The 23,515-nt window shown below is 37.8% G+C and overlaps 1 protein-coding gene across 2 annotated transcripts in view; it reads right to left on the bottom strand.

Moving 5' to 3' along the window:
• Positions 1 to 266: 266 nt before the first annotated feature.
• grm5a (glutamate receptor, metabotropic 5a) overlaps positions 267 to 23,515 on the bottom strand; it is a 34,905-nt gene continuing 11,656 nt past the window's right edge. For both annotated transcript variants that reach the window (XM_051909703.1, XM_051909702.1), the window contains 7 exons: positions 22,907 to 23,156; positions 14,967 to 15,202; positions 12,593 to 12,839; positions 12,205 to 12,373; positions 10,014 to 10,140; positions 7,012 to 7,951; positions 267 to 3,298 (listed from right to left, as the gene is read on the bottom strand). In XM_051909703.1, coding sequence (XP_051765663.1) covers positions 2,419 to 3,298; positions 7,012 to 7,951; positions 10,014 to 10,140; positions 12,205 to 12,373; positions 12,593 to 12,839; positions 14,967 to 15,202; positions 22,907 to 23,156 — 2,849 coding nt within the window. In that variant the 3' untranslated portion in view covers positions 267 to 2,418. The remainder of the gene's footprint in view (positions 3,299 to 7,011; positions 7,952 to 10,013; positions 10,141 to 12,204; positions 12,374 to 12,592; positions 12,840 to 14,966; positions 15,203 to 22,906; positions 23,157 to 23,515) is intronic.

Below are 23,515 nucleotides of genomic sequence, written 5' to 3'. Positions count from 1 at the left end.
TCAGCCTGTCTGTCTGTCTATCTATCTATCATGTATGTACTGTCCACATAAAGAGAGAGAGCGAGAGAAGTTCATAAAGGAAGAGACGAAAGAGGGGGTGGAACTGCATTCCACACTTAATCATGGAAACTGTGAAAATAACACAACCACGCAAACTCCAGCCTTGGAGCACAGCATCTCCAAATACCTCAATACTCCAAGTATTCACCCTGATTATTTTTTTTTAAATGATTAAATTAAAAAGAGAGAAACATTTGTAATTGAGCCCCCTTTAATAACACTCAGGTAAAATCAATATTTTTACACACTTTGAAGAGAAATAAAAAAGACTTATCCACATCATAAATAAAACCTCCAAGTAACAGAAATATTGCAAGCTACATTCGTCCCACTGTCACAAAGCTTAATCCACTATGACCATCATATTGAATCAGCACAAATATTTAGTAGAAAAATACATCACACACGGTCGAAATCTACATTCTATGAACATCTTGTCAGAAAAGGCAAAGAGCGAAAAATGCAAAAGACTTTTAGAAAACGTACAAAAGTTCTCAAAAGAACATTAAGCACTTATTTTAGCTAATGGCACTGTTCTGCATGCAAACATGACCTTATTACATTACACCTATTCAAGAAGAATATTGCACATTGATTAAAAGAATAGTCTGTTGGTAGGTACAATGTGCGTTCCTACTAAGTCTGAGCATTTTAGCTTAAATTAGTTCATAAAGTTCATACAAAAAATCTTATCTTTAATGGGAGACTTTAATATGGTTTATCAACAAAAACTGTAATGCCCTGTGTAAGAATCATGTCCACAGTGTAATGACAATTTGTTTTTGGCTCATCTACTGTATTTATGTATTTAGAACAAAAGCCTGAGTGGATTAAAAAAAGGAAATGATTTGTAAATCATATAATTATATTTGTTGTAATAGGCCTTGCATTCTTATATATTGCTTTATGTATAAATCACTTGTTAACTTACATTACTGTTCAAAATTTGGGGTCAGTAAGAATTTTTTAATGCTTTTAAAAGAAGTCTCTTGTGCTCACCAAGGCTGCATTTATCTAATCAAAAATACAGTAATATTGTGAAATATTATTACAATTTAAAATAATAATATATTTTAAAATGCAATTTATACTCTGTAAAAAAATTGTTGGTTTAACTTAAAAAAGTAAGTTACCTGGTTGCCCTAAAAATTTGAGTTCACTGAAATTAAAAAATTTAGTTAATACAATGAAGGCAGTGTACATGTGATGCCAAAGCTGAATTTTCAGCAGGAATTATTCCAGTCTTCAGTGTCACATGACCCTTCGTTCCGATAAGCATTTCTTCTTATTATTAATGTTGAAAACAGTTGTGCTGCTTCATATTTATGAAACCAAGATCTTTTTTTTCAGGACAGAAAGCTCAAAATAACAGCATTTATTTAAAACAGATTTATTTTGCAACAATGTAAAAGTCTTTACTGTCACTTTAGATTTAATGCATCCTTGCAGAATAAAAGTATTAATTTCTTTAAAGGAAACCCATACTGACCCCAAACCCTTTAATGGTCGTGTAAATAGTTGAGTTTTCTTGTATCTCCTCTTAGTTTAAATAATTTCCTCAAATTTCAAATTCCATGTCTCAAATTAAAGTGATTATTCACTAAATACTTCAAGTAATACTGGGACATGTTTATATAAATTAATAAATCCAGTCATCTGAAAGACAATACTATGTTAAAGTGTCAGATTTCTTCAGTATCTAAATAAACTTGCCCTTACATTCCTTCTATTTGATTTATTATGAAAAATATAATAATAGATATTATTTTTATGAGTTCTATAAAGTGGCACAACATGCAACCTCTAAGCTAGGGTAATAAAGAAAATGACCAATATTTAAACAAACTGCTTTGCGCTCAAAGGCTCAACTTGGTCCTATATTCAAACACTTGTACTTCCGTTGTATGTGAAGAACCGTGCAAGACGTTCAGGCATCTTGCTGACAGGCAACAGGAGAGATAAAAATGACATCAATTGGAGCAGGAGTTTTGTTATTTTACACACCTGTGTAGATTGACGTCATTGGAATGTAATTAAATCTTCCAGTCTACAGACTGACCAACATCAGTAACTTCTTGCCAAGAAGGATCATAAACTTTGTCAGAGCGCTTTGGTGCACGAGAGCATATCAAGTACATCCTTAATTATCTGAAAAGCAGTTTGGTGAAGTGCCTTTCCCTACGCAGTTCGGGATTTTGAGGACAGGCTGGATTCCAAGCACCATAAAACGTCCTCAGCGAGTGCTTCTATATTAAGAGTTTACACTTCTTGACATTTACAGCTGGGTTTTGCAATCTAAGCAGATGCACGCTCTCAGTAGTTGCCTCTCAGTCTCCTTCCTGTGCTCCAAATAATCTCTCAGAGTGAAGAGGAGCTCTGGCTGTAGTGCCGAAGCATCAGCTGGTCGTATATCGGGGAGCAGGGCTCACACAACGGCAGCTCTGAGGCTGGCGATGTGGGAGACTCGCTGACCGAGTCCACGGAGGAGTCTCTGAATGGAGAAGGTGGTGTCAAGGCGCCCAGATCCTCAAAATCAGTGGTCCTGACCGCACACGAGGAGTCGTAGGTGCTGTCAAAAAGGCTGGCCGGTGAAGCCCTGCTACTCCCACCGGCGATGATGCCTCCGGTGATGCCGACCGCGGAACGAGGGTTGGTGTTTGCTACGGCCACCACATCTGCGTAGGTGGTGACGGTGGTGGGATGCGGCCTTTCTTGCGGGTGGAGACGGAAAGAGGGGGAGCAGGGTCTAGGGACCGGGGCGGTGGTATTCACGGCTGCTCCCGGCGGTGACCCGGGCAGCATCATGCTGTTGAGCTCACTGATGTTCGCGGTGAACCGACTGACCACACAGCTGATCTGATCCATGATGGAGGTCTGGGGCGGGCCGCCATGATGCAAGCGCTCCGTCAGATATGAGGGTATAGTCACCACTGCCGTACGCTCTTCATCACGCTCTTCCACTTCGCATCGCTGCAGCGGAGGTCGCTGACACACGGTCGGCAGCGGAGAAGGGGTCCGGGGGTGGTAGGCTACAGGGTAGCGCTGGTTTTTCTGAGACCCGTCGTATGCCAGCTTCACCCCGGTGTCTGGCGGCCGATCACAGCCCTTTGAGAAGGGCTTAATAATGGCCGTCTGGTTGGCCTCTTCCTTTTTCTTAATGTGGATTGAGATCCGCTTCCACAGGTTTGGCCTGTAAGTTCTCTCGTTCTGTGCCCAGGTCACGGTTTTGCCATTGGAACTGTGGAAAGAAAACAGCAATGAGTATTTGAGTGATTAATTATACATAAATACACATTACATACAAAATGTTTATTTTTCACCGTAATTAAATGTTTTTTAATATATATATATATATATATATATATACACATATATACACACACACACACACACACACATATACATACAGGTGCTGGTCATATAATTAGACTATCATCAAAAAGTTGATTTATTTCACTAATTCCATTCAAAAAGTGAAACTTGTATATTATATTCATTCATTACACACAGACTGATATATTTCAAATGTTTATTTCTTTTAATTTTGATGATTATAACTGACAACTAAGGAAAATCCCAAATTCAGTATCTCAAAAAATTAGAATATTGTGAAAAGGTTCAATATTGAAGACACCTGGTGCCACACTCTAATCAGCTAATTAACTCAAAACACCTGCAAGGCCTTTAAACGGTCTCTCAGTCTAGTTCTGTAGGCTACACAATCATGGGGAAGACTGCTGACTTGACAGTTGTCCAAAAGACGACCATTGACACCTTGCACAAAGAGGGCAAGACACAAAAGGTCATTGCAAAAGAGGCTGGCTGTTCACAGAGCTCTGTGTCCAAGCACATTAATAGAGAGGCGAAGGGAAGGAAAAGATGTGGTAGAAAAAAGTGTACAAGCAATAGGGATAACCACACCCTGGAGAGGATTGTGAAACAAAACCCATTCAAAAATGTGGGGGAGATTCACAAAGAGTGGACTGCAGCTGGAGTCAGTGCTTCAAGAACCACTACGCACAGACGTATGCAAGACATGGGTTTCAGCTGTCGCATTCCTTGTGTCAAGCCACTCTTGAGCAACAGACAGCGTCAGAAGCGTCTCGCCTGGGCTAAAGACAAAAAGGACTGGACTGCTGCTGAGTGGTCCAAAGTTATGTTCTCTGATGAAAGTAAATTTTGCATTTTCTTTGGAAATCAGGGTCCCAGAGTCTGAAGGGAGAGAGGAGAGGCACACAATCCACGTTGCTTGAGGTCCAGTGTAAAGTTTCCACAGTCAGTGATGGTTTGGGGTGCCATGTCATCTGCTGGTGTTGGTCCACTGTGTTTTCTGAGGTCCAAGGTCAACGCAGCCGTATAACAGGAAGTTTTAGAGCACTTCATGCTTCCTGCTGCTGACCAACTTTATGGAGATGCAGATTTCATTTTCCAACAGGACTTGGCACCTGCACACAGTGCCAAAGCTACCAGTACCTGGTTTAAGGACCATGGTATCCCTGTTCTTAATTGGCCAGTAAACTCGCCTGACCTTAACCCCATAGAAAATCTATGGGGTATTGTGAAGAGGAAGATGCGATATGCCAGACCCAACAATGCAGAAGAGCTGAAGGCCACAATCAGAGCAACCTGGGCTCTTATAACACCTGAGCAGTGCCACAGAATGATCGACTCCATGCCACGCCGCATTGCTGCAGTAATTCAGGCAAAAGGAGCCCCAACTAAGTATTGAGTGCTGTACATGCTCATACTTTTCATGTTCATACTTTTCAGTTGGCCAAGATTTCTAAAAATCCTTTCTTTGTATTGGTCTTAAGTAATATTCTAATTTTCTGAGATAATGAATTTGGGATTTTCCTTAGTTGTCAGTTATAATCATCAAAATTAAAAGAAATAAACATTTGAAATATATCAGTCTGTGTGTAATGAATGAATATAATATACAAGTTTCACTTTTTGAATGGAATTAGTGAAATAAATCAACTTTTTGATGATATTCTAATTGTATGACCAGCACCTGTATGTATGTATGTATGTATATATGTATATATGTGTATATATATAAATAATATATATATATATATATATATATATTTATATATATAAAATCAAAATAATATATTTGATCAAATCTGCAAATAAAAATAATATACAGTATCTCACAGAAGTGAGTACACCCCTCACATTTTTGTAAATATTTTATTATAACTTTTCATGTGACAACACTGAAGAAATGACACTTTGCTACAATGTAAAGTAGTGAGTGTACAGCTTGTATAACAGTGTAAATTTGCTGTCCCCTCAAAATAACTCAACACACAGCCATTAATGTCTAAACCGCTGACCACAAAAGTGAGTACACCCCTAAGTGAAAATGTCCAAATTGGGCCCAAAGTGTCAATATTTTGTGTGGCCACCATTATTTTCCAGCACTGCCTTAACCCTCTTGGGCATGCAGTTCACCAGAGCTTCACAGGTTGCCACTGGAGTCCTCTTCCACTCCTCCACGACGACATCACGGAGCTGGTGGATGTTAGAGTCCTTGCGCTCCTCCACCTTCTGTTTGAGGATGCCCCACAGATGCTCAATAGGGTCTGGAGACATTCTTTAGCAAGGCAGTGGTCGTCTTGGAGGTGTGTTTGGGGTCGTTATCATGTTGGAATACTGCCCTGCGGGATGTACTCACTTTTGTCTGTGTGATGATCGTAGGTGACTTACTGTAATTGTCATAGAAAAAATGCTACAGGACAAGCTAGCATATATCATGTTAAGCAACTAATGACCTTCCCAAAACTGAGAAATTGAGACTGAATTTATGGACTCTTTGGTATGGATTTATGCAGGGCACAGAATCACCAAGAAACGAAGAGGGACTCTCCCCCCCTACACACACACGGCTGCTACGCCCTTGTTAGTGTGTAACATTACAGCTAAAGGCAAGAGAGAACTGACCCTACCATTATCCATCCAAATCCATCCATTCCAAGTGCAATTACCACCCTCATCCAGTCCTGTATGTCAGACAGGAAATCTCTAACTTCAGTTCTCCTAATTCACCTGGGGACCCATCGACCCACATGCACGAAACTCCGAAGTTGCTCCAGGAATGATTCACAGGCAGACAGGGTAATTGGTTGGGGCTCTTTTTCTCTTTCGAGGGGAATATTGGCTTTTTTTTAATGTGCTCTAAAATATGCTCAGTTGGGGAGTTGATTCATTTTCAGTCTAAACTCATTTTCATCCTCAAAAGCAAACCTTTGGCAGGCATTACTGAGAGATAAACAGATTTAATGTGAGCTTTATTTATATATTTATTTTGTCAGAAGCGGCTTCTGCATTTGAGAGCAGTGACTGCACATCATCTCATTATAAAGAGGAAAAAATAGGGATTTTCAAAACTGACATAAAAAAATAATTGACACGTCATGCCTCATTATCCCTAAATTCATTCTGTGTAAATCCAATTACACCAAAGAGTTTCAAAACATAAAGGAAAAAGATGTCAATACTCACTTTAGAGAGCTGAATAATAATAATAATAATAATAATAATAATAATAATAATAATAATATCATTATGACCAAGAATTCTTTGTAACCTGCAGGATTATTAATAACTAAAACTATTCACAACATTTTTGGTAAAAAAATAATAATAAAATAAAATAAAATAAAATAAAATATTAGACGAAAAACATAAACTAGAAATATTGCCTTGGCTACTAGCTGAAAGTTGTAGGTTGAATCATTAAAATTACTAACAGGAAATAAATAAAAACTAAGTTTAAAACTGAAATAAAAACACCTAAATAGTAATATATATAAAACATAAAAATAACAAATGCATATAACAAAAAAAGAAAATGAGAACTGAAAAAATATATAAAAATCCATATATTAATAAAACTACAATAATATATAAATAATACTAAAATAACACTGCTCCAACACTGACCTGACTGTGTCTGTGCCAGAACCTCGCCGTCTGAACAGGTTAGCCAAGCTGCTAGACCGGCTAGCGGCCGAGGCAGCTTTCCCGTCACCCACGTGCATCCTCACAACTGTCGACGTAGTGAAAGCGCTGCGTACGTTCCTCTCAGGTTTGGCCAACATGATGTAGACTTTGGGCACAAACATGCAGCACAGCGCAGTAGTGGCGCTGAGGCTAACGGAGAAACACATGGTGATTATCTTGTAGTTTGAACCGAAATAAATTGGCACGAAAGCCAGCCAGATAATGCAGGTGGTGTACATGGTGAACGCGATGTATTTGGCCTCGTTGAAATTGGCGGGGACGTTACGGGTCTTAAAGGCGTAGAAGGTGCAGCTGAGGATGAGCAGCCCGTTATAGCCCAACGGCGCCACCACTCCGAGCGTGGTGGTGTTGCAGATGAGGTGCACCTCGCGTATGGACGGATAGTCGTAGATCACTTGTGGAGGTTCCATGATGAAGAGTGCCACGATGATGCCCAGCTGAATCAGGATCAAGATGAAGGCGATGACCAGTTGGGCACAGGCGCTCATGAAACGAGGCTTCTTGGTGCAGATCTTCTTCTTGCTGCCCGCAAGGATGCGAGCGATGCGGTTGGTCTTAGTGACCAGGGCTGAGTAGCTCATGGCAGGTGAGAGCCCGATGCCTAACCTTTGCAAATAGCAGTAGGCCACGTGCGGCTTGGCGATGAGGCAGAACGTACAGAGATACCCCAAACAGATGCCAGCCAGGATGATGAAGCACAGCTCCCTGCTGGAGGACTTCACCACCGGTGTATCGTGGAACCTGATGAAGACTAAAGTGACGAAGATGGTGGCGAGCAGGCCAAGGCAGGCGAAGACCACGGCGGCGATAGGCTCAGGATCTCCCCACAGAAGGTACTGCACCGGGATTGGCTCACAGCCTGAGGGACATGAATTTCAGAAGACTTAATTAGACACTACTACAAGTTGCCCCTGGAACTTCAAATAAAATATTTTCACTTCAGGGTTGCAATTATACCGCACAAAGATCTATACGCAGTGCAAACACTATTTTTCATAAGTGAGCTAGTTGGTTTTGTTTGTTGATGCATTTAGATTTGTGTACACTGTGTATATCTGATGGGGGGGGGGGGGGAATGGGGACAACATGTTTTACTATCCTCCTGTATCTTTATCCTGTTAGTATTGTAAAAGGTCTTTAAACAGCTTAAGCAAAAAAGAAAAGAAAAGAAAAAAAGCAAGTTGGTATAATGCCAGTGTCTATGATTATTCAGAATCACTGATGTGTGACATTTAAACTCATATGGAGAACATCCATCATTATGCAGATAACACAGTAAAACTTAACGTACAACTTTATAAACAACAACAACAAAAAATGTGCAAAAACAAACAAAACCATCCGTTCAACCAAGCGTCATGCATTATGCATTACAGGCTGACATCAACAAGCGCTGATATATTTAGCATGTGCGATTTGCATCAAGAGACAGTGAATGAGTCTTGATTTGGATAGCGTTTAATGAGGTTGATCAGATGAGACTGTGAAGGTTTGGTTTGTTTTTTACAGGTCAGATACACTGTCATTCTCAAACTAGTCACACCAAAGAGCTACTCTGGAAAGTTATGGTCATGATTATCAAAGGCTTTTGTGAAAGTCCCTTTAGGGCAAGTCAATGAAATCCGCAGCCATATTTGTATTGCCCCCGGGCAGCTATTCATGCTTCAAAATCTCTGTAAATGTTTGTCGAAGGTACACTTTAATAATGTTTCAAATCAGGAATAAAATATGACACCAATTTCATCGGAAATTGTGCTTCCTAATCTTAAATTAGGCTAAAAACTGACTGGTCCAGTTAAAGCACATGCACTAATGCTTATATTCAAGTATAAACAGTAACACTTTACAGTAAGGTTTCATTACTTATGTTGTTCCAAACCCATAAAACTTTTGTTCATCTTCGGAACATAAATGAAGATCTTTTTGATGACAAACAAACGCAAAAACAAACTCCGGAAGCTCAAACGTACTGAGTAACACACGAGAATGAACCTCATTGGTTCTCAAATGTCAAGCAAACATGCTTGAGCTTCCGTTTACCACAACTGATGTGTGAGTTGATGAATGTTTATATGTGAATAAAAGCCTGTATTTAAAATGTTCATCATATTAAGCAGTCGTGTCTCTTCAGAAATTTTGGACTAAACCGCTCAATTCATATGGATTAGTTTTACGATCTCTTTATGAATTTTTCTAAGCGTCAAAGTGGTAGTTGCGTAGCTGTCTATGGAGCTCTCAGATTTCATCAAAAAGATCTTCATTTGTGTTCTGAAGATGAACGAAAGTCTCAAGCTTAAAATATTTTGAGCTTAAAAAGATTTGAGCTTAAAAAGGTGATTGGTTGTTTTAATTTTAAGTGGGACTATGGCCACCGCATTGAACACTTCATATTTATATATTTACATGTGCACCATCTTTGCTACAGAGTCTTTGTACAGTGCATAAACTATATTGAAGATCCTTGTAAAAAAAAATATGTTATAAAATCTAAAAATACAAAATCACAGGTAGTCAAATTGAAAATCAACTGCTACTAAATGTTGAAAATTGGCACTCAGGCTCTCGCATGAATAGCAGAGCGGCCTCGGCTCTCAGTAATGTACTACATGCTGAGAGACTGCTGCTTCGGGGCTTACGCTTGACAGCAATTCTGGAACATTCTGACGGGGACCCCCGCCAAGTCCAAATCTCTGTTTTTGGCATTAAGTTGCCATGGTCCAGATTCTCAAATAACGCTCTAAGAGATAAATGGGTCTCCTATGTTATTCCGTGACCCAGATACTTATATCACTCACTGTTGTACAAGATGATAAGCTTATGTGGCTGGTCTAAGAGTTTTAGAATCATGGGTAAAAGATGGCTGTGACTTCTAAATGAAATACAAGAAGAACATTTTGCTCTCAAAGTGGATGTAGAATCACCTGTGAGGTCATCTGTAGGCCAGGATCCAAGCTCACATGCACGGCAGGTGTATTCATCAAACACAAACTCGTTTTCTTTACACGGAGTGCAGGTCCAGCAGCAGCTCACCTCACCCTTACGGATAACCTGAGGTGGTCAGAACAGACCGGTCAAAACATAGTTATAGATTTTTGTGAAGAAAATGCTTGCTCTCAAGGGCCGCCACCACAATGGTGTTGAGCTTCTATGTTGTTGATAAAGTGTTCTAAGTGGTTTTTAGAGCATTGCTATGTGGTTACTAAGGTGTTTTGAGTGGTGGTCACCGTGATTTTGCCAAGTAAGACATGTTCCTGGATCAACGTATTTTGTTGATCCTGCAACAACATTACAGTCTGAAAATTTAGTCTTAACCCTATTCCTACCCCTAAACCTAATCCTACCCCTAAAATCAGAGGGGAAAGATAGGTGAATAACATTGATGTAGAAGCACCTAACCCTGGTTGCAAGCCTAAACTTGACAAACGGTAAACTTGTCCCTCAAATCTGATTGGTTGATTGGAATGTTGTTCCAGGATCAACAAAATATGTTGATCCAGGAACATGTCTTACTTGGCAAAATCACGGTGACCTCTGAGTGGTTGCCATACAGTTGCTAGGGTGTTGTCGGTGCTTAAAGTTCCACATCCAAATTTAGATGATAATAGTGAAATAGTGAATATTGACATTTGCAATTATAGGAAGGATTTTTTCACGCTTAAGTTTGTATGTCTAGCATTCAAATTTTGATTGCTTAGAAAACTAGAAAACACCTTTCCTATTAAACCACATGATTTAAGATCAGGTTAAAACCTATGGTTTAAGTTTCTTTAAAAAAAAAAGAAAGATACATTACATCTGAATATTTAAAATATATACAATATACATCTTAATATTTAAAACATCATATATATTGTACATCTTATATATTAAAATAAGATACACATCTTGTATATTAATATATACTATATATACACATCTTATTTATTAATTTATACTATATATCTTAATATTTAAAATATACCATTCAAAAGTTTGGGTCAGTATGACTTTAGAAATTAATACTTTTATTCAGCAAGGACGCATTACATTGATCAAAAGTGTCAGTAAAGACATTTATAATGTTACTAAAGATTTCTTTTTGAAAAATAAATGCTGTTCTTTCTAACTTTCTATTCATCAAAGAACATACTACGATTTTCACAAAAATATTGTGGAAATAATGTTTTCAACATTGATAGTAATTAAAAAAAGTTTCTTGAGCACCAAATCAGCATATTAGAAAAATTTCTGAAGACTGGAGTAATGATGCTGAAAATTCAGCTTTGCCATCACAGGGATAAATTACATTTTAAAACATATTAAAACAGAAAAAAGTTATTTGAAGTTGTCATAATATTTCACTATATTACTGATTTACTGTATTTTTTATTTAATAAATGCAGCCTTGGTGAGCATAAGAGACTTCTTTCAAAAACATCTTATAGAATCCAAACTTTTGAATGGTAGTGTATAACAAATAAGCACATATACTCTTAAAGGCACAATATATAAGATTTTTGGATTAAAATATCCAAAAACCACTAGAACAATGTAGCATGTTTTACAAAACAATGTTTTGTAGAAACCATGGAAACACTAAAGAGGCTTTAATATATATGTTATATTAGACAGGTGAGCAACTGTTTGGATACATTCATCAACAGAAAACTAATCATTGTTATAGCTCAACACAGTAAGTCTTATTGTTTAAATCTTGTTTTCTTGATTTACCGCGAGTACCATGTTTTACCGTGCCTAATATCGATCTAGGTTACTGCAGTGTGCAACAAGTGTCTCATAGTAGCCGATCGCACAGAGTAGCATTATAACAACTTTCAACACACAAATGTATCAAATATGATAAAACAGCGCTGCTTTACCCCACATACTCATGACCAGAAGAACCAGAAGCGGTCATCTTTTCCACCAGCTGTAGACATGAAGACAACACCTCCCATGATCCCGCAAAATCAAGGCGTCATCAAGCTATGCCTTTGTTTTGAATAAGCAACCTCTAGCAACGAAAAACTACATATTGTGCCTTTAAACAAAACAAATAAAAAAAAAAAAAAAAAAAAAACATACACTGACATACATTTTCTCTTCAAAATATTCCTTCACTGCTTTTTTCACCTTTATCTGAGCTTTTTCACAGGGATCACTGCACACTGATCTGATGATGGCACTGCTGTTGGCCCAAATCTCCTCGTCATCCATCTTCAGCCCACTGTTGTCCCAGCTGCCCACGTGGATGTAGCTATAGTCCTCCTCACTCATCTGTTTAAAGTTCATAATCTCATACCTAGAAAAGCACATGTAAAAGCAATGTAATGGATTTGAAAACAGAGTCATTCTTAAAATCATCAACATGGTTTCCCCATATATCCATTCAGTCTGAAGGAAGATATTTTTGAAAAGGACTTCACAATGACATCAATGAGAGATTGTTTTCATTCTATTTGAAAGGAGTTTAGAAGCACATTCTTACTTATGAATGGAGCAGAATATGAAAGATTCCTACCTCCCTGGGGAGTCTCCGTTCTCATCAAACAGCACCACTTCTCCCGAGACACCGCTGAAGTTTGTCCTCATGAGGAATTCTAAGAGTTTACCTCCATCAATCGGCCGCATGGCTTCACAGAGGCCTGCATAGCCGGGACACAGAGACTTCTGCATGGCGTGCAAGCCGTAAGCCATAGAGTAGATGGCATTGATCACAAAGCCCATCTTTGTGTCCTGAGCATACTGGTGTCGGAGCGACTCTTTCTCTATGAAATGCCATAGTGAAAACAAACAATATATTGAGTTCTAAAGTCACCCTTACTTTTTTTTTTATTAATATCTATTCAGTGCTTTCATCTGCAACAGTAATGCCTGTCTTCATTTGGGGGCTTTTCTCAGCATATACTGATATTATGTAGTTCATTTCGAAGGTTCTTTAGTAGATGGATAGATGAATAAATGGACAGATGGATGAATAGATGAAGTAGTGAAAGGACATAGGTGGATGGATAGATGGATGAAGGATAGTTGAATGAATAGATAAATTGATAGAATGAAAGACTGATGTACAGATAAATGAATTGTTGGACAGATGGATTATGTATGGTTGATGAATGGATGGATAATGAATAGTTCAATGAACAGATGGAATGAAAGACAGCTACATGAATGGATGGATGGATGGATGGATGGATGGATAATGAATAGTTGAATGAACAGATGGAATGAAAGACTGCTACATAGATGATGGATGGATGGATGGATGGATGAACGATAGATGAAGGATCATGGATGGATGAATGAATAGATGGAATTAAAGATGGGTGGATGGACGACTGGACGAATACACAACTGGATGGATGATGAATAGCTGAATTAATTGATTGAATAAAATACTAATTTATAGATGGGTGGATGGATGGATGTATAGATGGATGGATGGATGTATGGATGGATGAATGGATGGACAACTTGGATGGATGATGGATGGACGGACAGACAGACAGACGTATGGATGGATGAATGGATAGTGAATATTTGAATGAATAGATGGAATGAAAGATGGGTGGGTGGATGGATGGATGGATGAATTAACTGAATGAATAGAATGAAAGATGGGTGGATGGATGGATGACTGGATTGATGAATAATCGACAACTGCATGGATGATGAATAGCTGAATGAATTGATTGAATAAAATACTAATGTATAGATGGGTGGATGGATGGATGGATGTTATAGATAGATGGATGGATGAATGAATGATGAATAGTTGAACAGATGGAATGAAAGATGGATGGATGGACAACTTGGATGGATAATGGATGGATGGATGGATGGATGGACGACCAGACGAACGGATGTATGTATGTATGGATGGATGGATGGATGGATGAATGGATAGTGAATATTTGAATGAAGAGATGGAATGAAAGATGGATGGATGGATGGATGAATGAATTGAATGAATAGATGGAATGAAAGGTGGGTGGATGGATGGAGGGATGAATGGACGACTTCATAGATTTACAGACTGATGGATGGAAGATGGTGTATGGATGGATGGGTGGACGACCAGACGGACGGATGTATGTATGTATGGATGGATGGATGGATGGATGGATGAATGGATAGTGAATATTTGAATGAAGAGATGGAATGAAAGATGGATGGATGGATGGATGGATGAATGAATTGAATGAATAGATAGAATGAAAGATGTGTGGATGGATGGATGACTAGATTGATGAATAATCGACAACTGCATGGATGATGAATAGCTGAAGGAATTGATTGAATAAAATACTAATTTATAGATGGGTGGATGGATGGATGTTATAGATGGATGGATGGATGGATGAATGAATGATGAATAGTTGAACAGATGAAATGAAAGATGGATGGATGGATGGATGGACAACTTGGATGGATGAATGGATAGTGAATATTTGAATGAATAGATGGACTGAAAGATGGGTGGGTGGGTGGATGGATGGATGGACGGACAACTTGGATGGATGAATGGATAGTGAATATTTGAATGAATAGATGGAATGAAAGGTGGGTGGATGGATGGAGGGATGAATGGACGACTTCATAGATTTATAGACTGATGGATGGAAGATGGTGTATGGATGGATGGGTGGACAGACGGGTGGAATAATGAACAGGCAGACAAATGGAAGGTGATATATAATATATATGGATGTATACAGTATATGGTTGGTTGGTTGGTTGGATGGATGGATGGATTGACAGACAGATGGAAGGAAGGATGGATGGATGCATGCATGCATGGATGGATGAACTGATGGAAAGTCATAGAGATAAAATGTCCTAAAATCATGTAAGCTGTGTGTCTGTCATGGGATCAGAGATCATTTTCCACTCACTGGTGCAGGTCCTGTTGTATTTGGCACTTTCTTGAGGATGACCCTTAAGCCGGCACTGGAAGCGGTGCTGCCAGAACTCAGGGAACCAAGGGTTTCGGAGGTTCGTGTCCGGCTGTAGGTTCAGGTAGTAATCATCAAACCATGTGACGTAAGCAGACTGCAGCTTGATAGTGATTCCCCCTGCTGCCTCCCTCTGGAAGCCATCAGTGACGTCATAGCGGTCGGCCCAACCATCGCTGAAAAGTGTGCAACAGACAAGTGAGTAATGAATGGCTTTTTTATAGAACAAACTCCATTGAGACACAGTCAGGGAGGCTCCCAGTCCAAACTGACCCACATAACAGCCAAAGCCCAGTAGTTATGACCAGGTTATACTAGGAATTAGGTCTTGAGGACACAACTGGCCAGTATTTCATACTGACAGTACTGTCACAGACTCTGGCAGGCATAATAAACCTCTTCATGAGACGTATATGCTCCAAGGCTTCACTATTAAGCATCAAAGGGATCTTTGGATGGCAAAAGATGAGTCTATCCGTTTTCTTCCTCCTCTTTCATACAAACACAAAAAATAAACTATACTTTTCAATGTCCTCTCCATCTATATGTTCTCTAACACTTCCTAAACTCACAGTGCTAAATGTTACACAACTCAGCAGTGTGTGGGAGGTATCATTTTTGTTCTCATGGTAGGTAAGAAGAGGCTTTCATAACTTGTCCTTGGAGGCAAAAGCAATGGGAGTGAAAGCATAGAGGAGCATATAAGCAGAAGCTTGAATCATCTCATGGAAAAGAGCTGAACAGCTCAGTAAACCCACACACTGACCCCAGCGGGTCAGCCTCCCTCTGCCCACTGCTGCTGCAGGAAAACTTACAAAGACAACAAAAAATGCCTAAGCAAAGGCGCCACAGTCTTTACAAAGATGTCTGACAGCATTTACAGCACATTAAAGCACATACTTGTACATACTGCAAAATGATGCTGGGGTGATTTATTGAATATTTATTTTATGCATTTGATGTTATTTTGGTGGCAAAGTAATATTAATCAACAAATAGGACATTTCCGTAACACTTTAGTATGGGGAATACATATTCACTATTAATTATGACTCAATAAACTCCTAATGTACTGCTTATTAATAGATAGTAAGGTAGTTGTTGTAGTGGTTAAGTTCAGGTATTGGGTAGGATTTAGAGATGTAGAATATGGTCATGCAGAATAAGGCATTAATATGTGCTTTATAAGTACTAATAAACAGCCAATATGCAGGCTAATAAGCAACTAGTTAAAAGAGATAATTGTTTCCCATACTGAAGTGTTACCAACATTTCTTGTGTTACAACTTAAGTATGAGAGAATTTTTATAGCATTAAAAAAAAAAAAAAAACTAAATCTGGATTTAGTGAGGATTTAAAAAAAAGAAAAAGAAAAGTTATATGCTTTATACGTCAATGTTTCAGGAAAAATATGTCTGTGGGTGTTTCATGTTTTGGAATCTACACGAATCACAGGTTTAATCTGTTAACAATTAGCCCACAGAGGAATGACACAAACACGCTTATGTGGGAAGCTGCTGTATTAAGGACAGAAAATAATCACCAACAAATGCTGCAAATAAGCTGCAAAGTGAAACTAATGATTAAATTAGGTTACATATTTATCCATCCCCGGGGTGGAGTCAGATCAGCCCTCATCAGCTATGGATCAGCTCTTATGCACACTTCACTGATAAACAATTCGACAGATAATACAACACAATACAATACAGTGTCCTCACGCTCACTAGAAACAGATGGCTCGGCACAGTCTGCAAACTGCTCGTTAGTAAATAATTGAAAGCCATTCAGTTGTGAAACGGCAGAGCTTGGACATCACTGCTTTCGTGGCTGTCAATAGGCTGCTGAGAGCAGATGTTGTCAGACAGCCTTTCGTAACAATTGTTTTACCAATAGGGACGATTTTTGAAGGATGAACAAAAAATGTTTTTGGTCATCACAATAAAAATAACATTTAAATTGGGTAATATTCAGACTTTTAAACTTTAATGTGCAGGAAAAAGTTCTTGAAAAGATAACAATGGTCTATAACTGTCTAAATTGCTGGGTTATAATCAAAGCTGTAAGCGATTCATCTTTGGACGCACCAGATGCACACTTGTCGTATTTTACTTGTCGTAGGGTTAGTTCAAAATGAAAAATTCTGTCATTAACAGCTCAGCTTCATGTCGTTCCAAACCAGTAAGACCTTCGTTCATCTTCGGAACACAAATTAAGATATTTTGATGAAATCCGAGACTATTTTAACGATGTCTTTACTACCTTTCTGGGCCTTGAAAGTGGTAATTAAATTGCTGTCTATGAAGGGGTCAGAAAGCTCTCGGATTTCATTAAAATATCTTAATTTGTGTTCCGAAGATCTTACGGGTTTGGAACGACAGTTAATGACAGAATTTTCATTTTTGGGTGAACTAAGCCTTCAAGGTTGGTGCTGTTGTCAACAGCATTTTGGTTGTTTTCGCTATTGCAATATCTTTGCATGAATTTCAATTTCATGCATTTCAATTTGTCAAATGGCTTCAATATGTGTAAATGCGGCAGGATATACAGGGTTAGGAATGAAAGCAAAATATGTGGGACATTTGATGAGGTCATCAGAGTTTGCCATACCTTGGCTTTTGGTGAATTGATGCCACTTGCGTGTAGGGTCAATGAATGAATGCCAATGAAGCAAACGTGCAAATGCAGGACATTATGTCAATGAATGAAATCAGAAAGCAACCGAGATACCAAAGAAAGTACGTGGAGCTTTTTTAAACGTCTTGAGACACTTTATCACTTTAGCAGCCACATAGAGATCAGGTAACTGGAACAGAGACACAGTGGCCATATTCTCATTGAATCAAAGAAAAAAAACCCCAACACTCAACTACCTTCCCTGGAGCTGGTGTCTGACACCTCATCAAACAAACACACACACAAACTCGGTCATCCGCTCATGCACACACAAACACACATCACCCACGCATACACATGCACACACACAGTCACTGGCACCCCCATAAACATGGCATCTTCTCTCAGCCCATCCAGGCTGTCTGGAATGCCCAGAGGCCCAGAATAAAGACCATGACACCATTTTCTGAAATAGATCCTCTTCAAATATTCACAAATGACATAAATAAGCAAAATATAGGCCCTTACCACAGAACAAAGCCTGTTCAACTTCACCAAAACAAAGATTTTCCAGATGCATGCAGTTTGATATCATCTAATTATAAAGCTATTAAAGGAGCTGGAGTTTGTTTGTAATTTGAAATATTATGGGCATTGAAAAAATGGCAATGCAAATTATATATTGGATATTAAATCCGGATTAAATCAAAAATTTTACAAAAATATTTCTTTAGATAAGAGGTGAAAAATATTCAAAAATATGCAAATCTCCTTTTCCCAAACATTGGCGATTTTAAGAGATTTTAAGTAACTTGCATTTGTTACCTTAAAGGGTTAGTTCATCCAAAATGAAAATAATGTCATTAATTACTCACCCTCATGTCGTTCTACACCCAAAAGACCTTCGTTCATCTTCAGAAAACAAATTAGGATATTTTTGATGAAATTCGATGGCTCAGTGAGGCCTCCATTGCCAGCAATGTCAATGTACCTCTCAAGATCCAGAAAGTTACTCAAAACATATTTAAAACAGTTCATGTGAGTACAGTGGTTCTACCTTAATATTATAAAGCGATGAGAATACTTTTTGTGCGCCAAAAATACAAAAAAAACCAAAATAACGAGTGATGGCCGATTTCAAAACACTGCTTTGAATCTTTTGTTTCGAATCAGTGGTTCGGATCGCGTGTCAAACTGCAAAAACTGCTGAAATCACGTGACTTTGGCACTCTGAATAACTGATCTGAATCAAATGATTCATAAAGCTTCGAAGCAGTGTTTTGAAATCGGCCATCACTAGATATTGTTGAAAAGTCATTATTTTGTTTTTTTTTTGGCGCACAAAAAGTATTCTCGTCACTTTATAATATTAAGGTAGAACCACTGTACTCACATGAACTGTTTTAAATATGTTTTGAGTACCTTTCTGGGCATTGAAAAAGGAAACGATCTTGCTGGCAATAAAGGCCTCACTGAGCCATCGGATTTGTTCCGAAGATGAACAAAGGACTTACGGGTGTAGAACGACATGAGGGTGAGTAATAAATGACATTATTTTCATTTTTGGGTGAACTAACCCTTTAAAGAGCTGTTTTTGGTAAATAAAAATTAGCTGATATAAAATAGATGGAAAACTAAAAAAAATTAAGCAACTTAAAACAAAAATTAGAAATGTTGCCTTGGCAACTAACTGAAATAAATAAGTACCAAAAATTACTAAAACTGAAATTGAAGTGAAAATAAATTAAAGCTAAATAGAACTATTAAAAAGCAAACAAAACATAATAAAAGTGAATGCTTTGAAAAATGAGACCTAATTCAAATTATTACTAAAATACCAAATACCAAACCCAAGAGCTCCTGAACAGAAGCAGAAATTGGAGGGATTATTCTTAGTTTAATATCTCAAAGACATAATACATTATTTCAGTCCTTAATATCCATAAGCGATTTATTAATGGAACAGAGAGAACTGAATTGGGGGTGAAGCTAAAAATAGGTCATTTAGATGTCATACTCCAGGAGATTAAAAATGAGAAGAATAATTTCTTACTTCATTTGACACTATGAATAGCACGTGCACATATTTCAAGATGTCGATACCAAGTCAAACTTAAAATACTCTTTTCACAGGATCTGTCATATACGTTTATCTTTTTATAAGTCATTGAATGGTAAATTAGTAATCTTTTACAAATAGCTGAAGCACCTCTGATGCGTTTGTTAGGTAAAGTTGAAATTTAAGAGCGTTTAAGAGGCAATCTGTCCTTGTTGAAACAGATACAGCATTACAGAATTAGTTCTGTGTCATTGCACCTCTCAAGTCGTGAGTGCAGAATCAATAGGCTCACTCAAGAGGAGTTGTTATCATAACAGGAATAAAGTGCCTATCACTAAAACAATCATAAATCACATACCTTGCTTCAGTAGTGGATGATTGTTCACTATAATGGTGATGATGATGGTGATGGCAACATTTGTGGTGATAACAGACAGAAAGATGAGCCTTGCTTCCATGTTTTGATCCATCTTGATTTTGTCTCTCACACATACACACAAGCAAAGAGTTGCAGATGATGATCAACAGGCGTGGGTGGACATTCAAAAGGTGTAAACAGTCTCTTTGAGATACCTTCAGAACTGCCTGATGGTGTGGCCCTATCTGACCCACAATATCTGTGGAAAAGCACTAAATGAACACAAGATAAGGATAACAGGCAGTAAAGAAGATACAGAAGATAGGGGTCACCGGGGCTGGTTGTCACATTCACTGTATCTACATCCAAATACAGAAATGTATGTTTACTCTAGGCTTCTCAGTGTGTTGTCTAAGCAAGTTTGCATATGTGTATTATTTTATACGATTGATGAATTATAATAAATGTTAGCTGAAACAATAGTTGCTATTTTTTCTGTTTATATTCTCTCTCTTTTAGTACTTTGTTTTACGCATTTTTGGTGTTTATTGAATAATTTTTTGCTTTATAATAGTTTTACTGTTCACATTTTTGTGGAGAAACCTATGGAGCCCCTAAAGGGACATGGTGTTGGAAAAAATGAGATGGGAGGAAAAATTATAAGTCAATGTTTTGCGTTCCCTCAAGAAACTTTGCGTTCACTCGCAAACCTTTTGAGCTCTTTGCGAGTGAACGCAAAGTTTCTCAAGGGAACGGAAAAGTTTTTTGAGAGAATACAAAAGCATTGAATTTTTTTCCCCTCCCATCTCATATTTTGTCCATCACCATGTCCTGTAGAAACCATTAGACTTTTAGTTTAGTATATATACCCTACAGTTCAAAAGTTTGCTGTTTGTTACTCACCCTCATGTCATTCCACACCCGTAAGTCCTTCGTTCATCTTCGGAACACAAATTAAGATATTTTTGATAAAATCCAATGGCTCAATGAGGCCTTTATTGCCAGCAAGATCGTTTCCTTTTCCAGATGCCCAGAAAGGTACTAAAAACATTTAAAACAGTTCATGTGAGTACAGTGGTTCAACCTTAATATTATAAAGTGACGAGAATACTTTTTGTGTGCCAAAAAAAAACAACAAAATAACGACTTTATTCAACAATATCTAGTGATGGGTGATTTCAAAACACTGCTTCATGAAGCTTCGAAGCTTTACGAATCTTTTGTTTCAAATCAGTGGTTCAGAGCAAAAAAAAAAAAAAAAAAACATGATTTCAGTAAACAAGGCTTTGTTACATCATAAGTGTTTTGAAACTTTGATAGTTCACGTGACTTCGGTAGTTTGATACACGCTCCGAACCACTGATTCGAAAGAAAAAAAAAATTCGTAAAGCTTCATTTTGAAATCGCCCATCACTAGATATTGTTGAATAAAGTAGCTATTTTTTTTTTTTTTTTTTTTGGCGCACAAAATGTATTCTCGTCACTTAATATTAAGGTTGAACCACTGTATGAACTGTTTTAAATATGTTTTTAGTTTCTGAGCATTGAAAAAGTAAATGATCTTTCTGGCGATGCACGCCTCACTGAGCCATCAGATTTTATCAAAAATATCTTAATTTGTGTTCCGAAGATGAATGAAGGTCTTACGGGTGTGGAACGACATGAGGGTGAGTAATAAATGATATAATTTTCATTTTTGGGTGAACTAACCCTTTAAACTGAGATTTGTGACCAAATATTTGTATTTCAAATATAAATGCTGCTCTTTTGAATTTTTTTTTTATCATGTTTCCGCAACAACATTAAGCAGCACGTTTGTTTTTAACATTGATAATAATAAGAAATTTCTTGAGCACTAAATCATCACATTAGAATGATTTCTGAAGGATCGTGTGACACTGAAGAATAGATTAATGATGCTGAAAATTCAGCTTTGCCATCACAGCAATATATTACATTTTAAAATATTAAAATATAAAACAGTTACTTTGAACTGTAATATTATTTCACAATATTATTGTTTTTACTGTAATTTTGATCAAATAAATGCAGCATTTGTGAGCATAATAAACTGTACCGACCTCAAAATGGTAGTGTATTTGATATATATCAAAAGTCCAAATGTAAATTAGATGGATTATATTTTGAAAACTTACCCCATATGATAACATGCCCCAATAGACTTTATTCAGAGCAGTGCCATGACAGGTATAAAAGCGAGGATGTGAGGGATAGACTTACCTTGTTTTCAATGCATCATATTGTTGGGAGTTTTTTGTCTACTGAAATTTCTTGGAAAGATATTTTTGCAGTGTTTTAATCCAAAACACATTAAATAACAGTGCAAGCCACTGAAGAGATGCTCACAGCCTCACTTTCATTCCTGTTAAAAATTAAAGCTGGCGCTGCTGTAAATAAAGTCTATAGCGGAAAACTTTTCCTGCGCAGTAACAGTGGAAATGTTTAATAACGTTGGGTAGTAATGACTACCCAACTATGGTATGTGTCTAAACAGAAAACACAAATCTACTCAAAAACAAATACTCTGAGAAATATTTACTGCAGTAAAACATGTGGCAACTAGCCCCGGTCTCTCCTACAATCTTTCTCAAGTGTGCTGCTTAGTTTTTTCTGCAGCAGTATGTGTTATAGATGTACAGTAATCTTTTCTAATACACCACATACACTTTGAGAAAAAAAACAAGATTTGTTTTCCAAAACTGCCAAGAGTGCTTGCCACAGCTCACAGGCACAATTTCAGGAGTGTTTTCTAGCCATTTCTTTAAGAAGAAAGCATCTGCCAAGAATAAATCCATGTATATGGAGTACATGTGTTGGATTACTCACCTGCCAACCAACAGGAACTCTCCAACTAGGCGGCGCCGTCTCATGGCCATGAGGATGCCACGTACGGTCATGCCCTCGCAGAAGCACGCCACCACACGAGCTTTGGGCAGGTGGCTCCTGAGCTTATCGAGAAGACGGTCAAAACTCTGTTCTCCAGCATTGCTGTAGATCTTGTCAGAGTGGGCGATACAGATGCCCTCCTTTGCTGCCATGTCTTTGAAGGCCTCCATTCCACTCTCACCATAGTTCCCTGAAGATTGAGAAATTGAATGAGTTTTAAGCTTGAAACATGCTCTGTACTGTATATGTATATAATTATGCATTACATTATATTACAGTAGTGGCCAAAAGTGATGTCCAGAGGAGATATTTGGTTTTAATGACCTACAAGTTCTACAAGTTTACCTATTAAGCCATTAAAATGTGAGGAAAATTTATAATTTTTAAATATTTTAAATATGAGGGAAGAACAAAACACTAAACTTATGTATCATCGCAAAATAATTTGGCAAAAAAAGCAGCTGACACACTGGAGTTGAGGAGGAAGATGAAGGAGGTGATGAAACAGATAGCTTTCCACTTAAAGATATTTATTTAACACAACAAAAT

The sequence above is a fragment of the Ctenopharyngodon idella genome, chromosome 10, assembly GCF_019924925.1.
Source record: "Ctenopharyngodon idella isolate HZGC_01 chromosome 10, HZGC01, whole genome shotgun sequence".
In the NCBI taxonomy this organism is placed as follows: Eukaryota; Metazoa; Chordata; class Actinopteri; order Cypriniformes; family Xenocyprididae; genus Ctenopharyngodon; species Ctenopharyngodon idella.
This window is presented reverse-complemented; position numbering and strand designations above follow the sequence as displayed.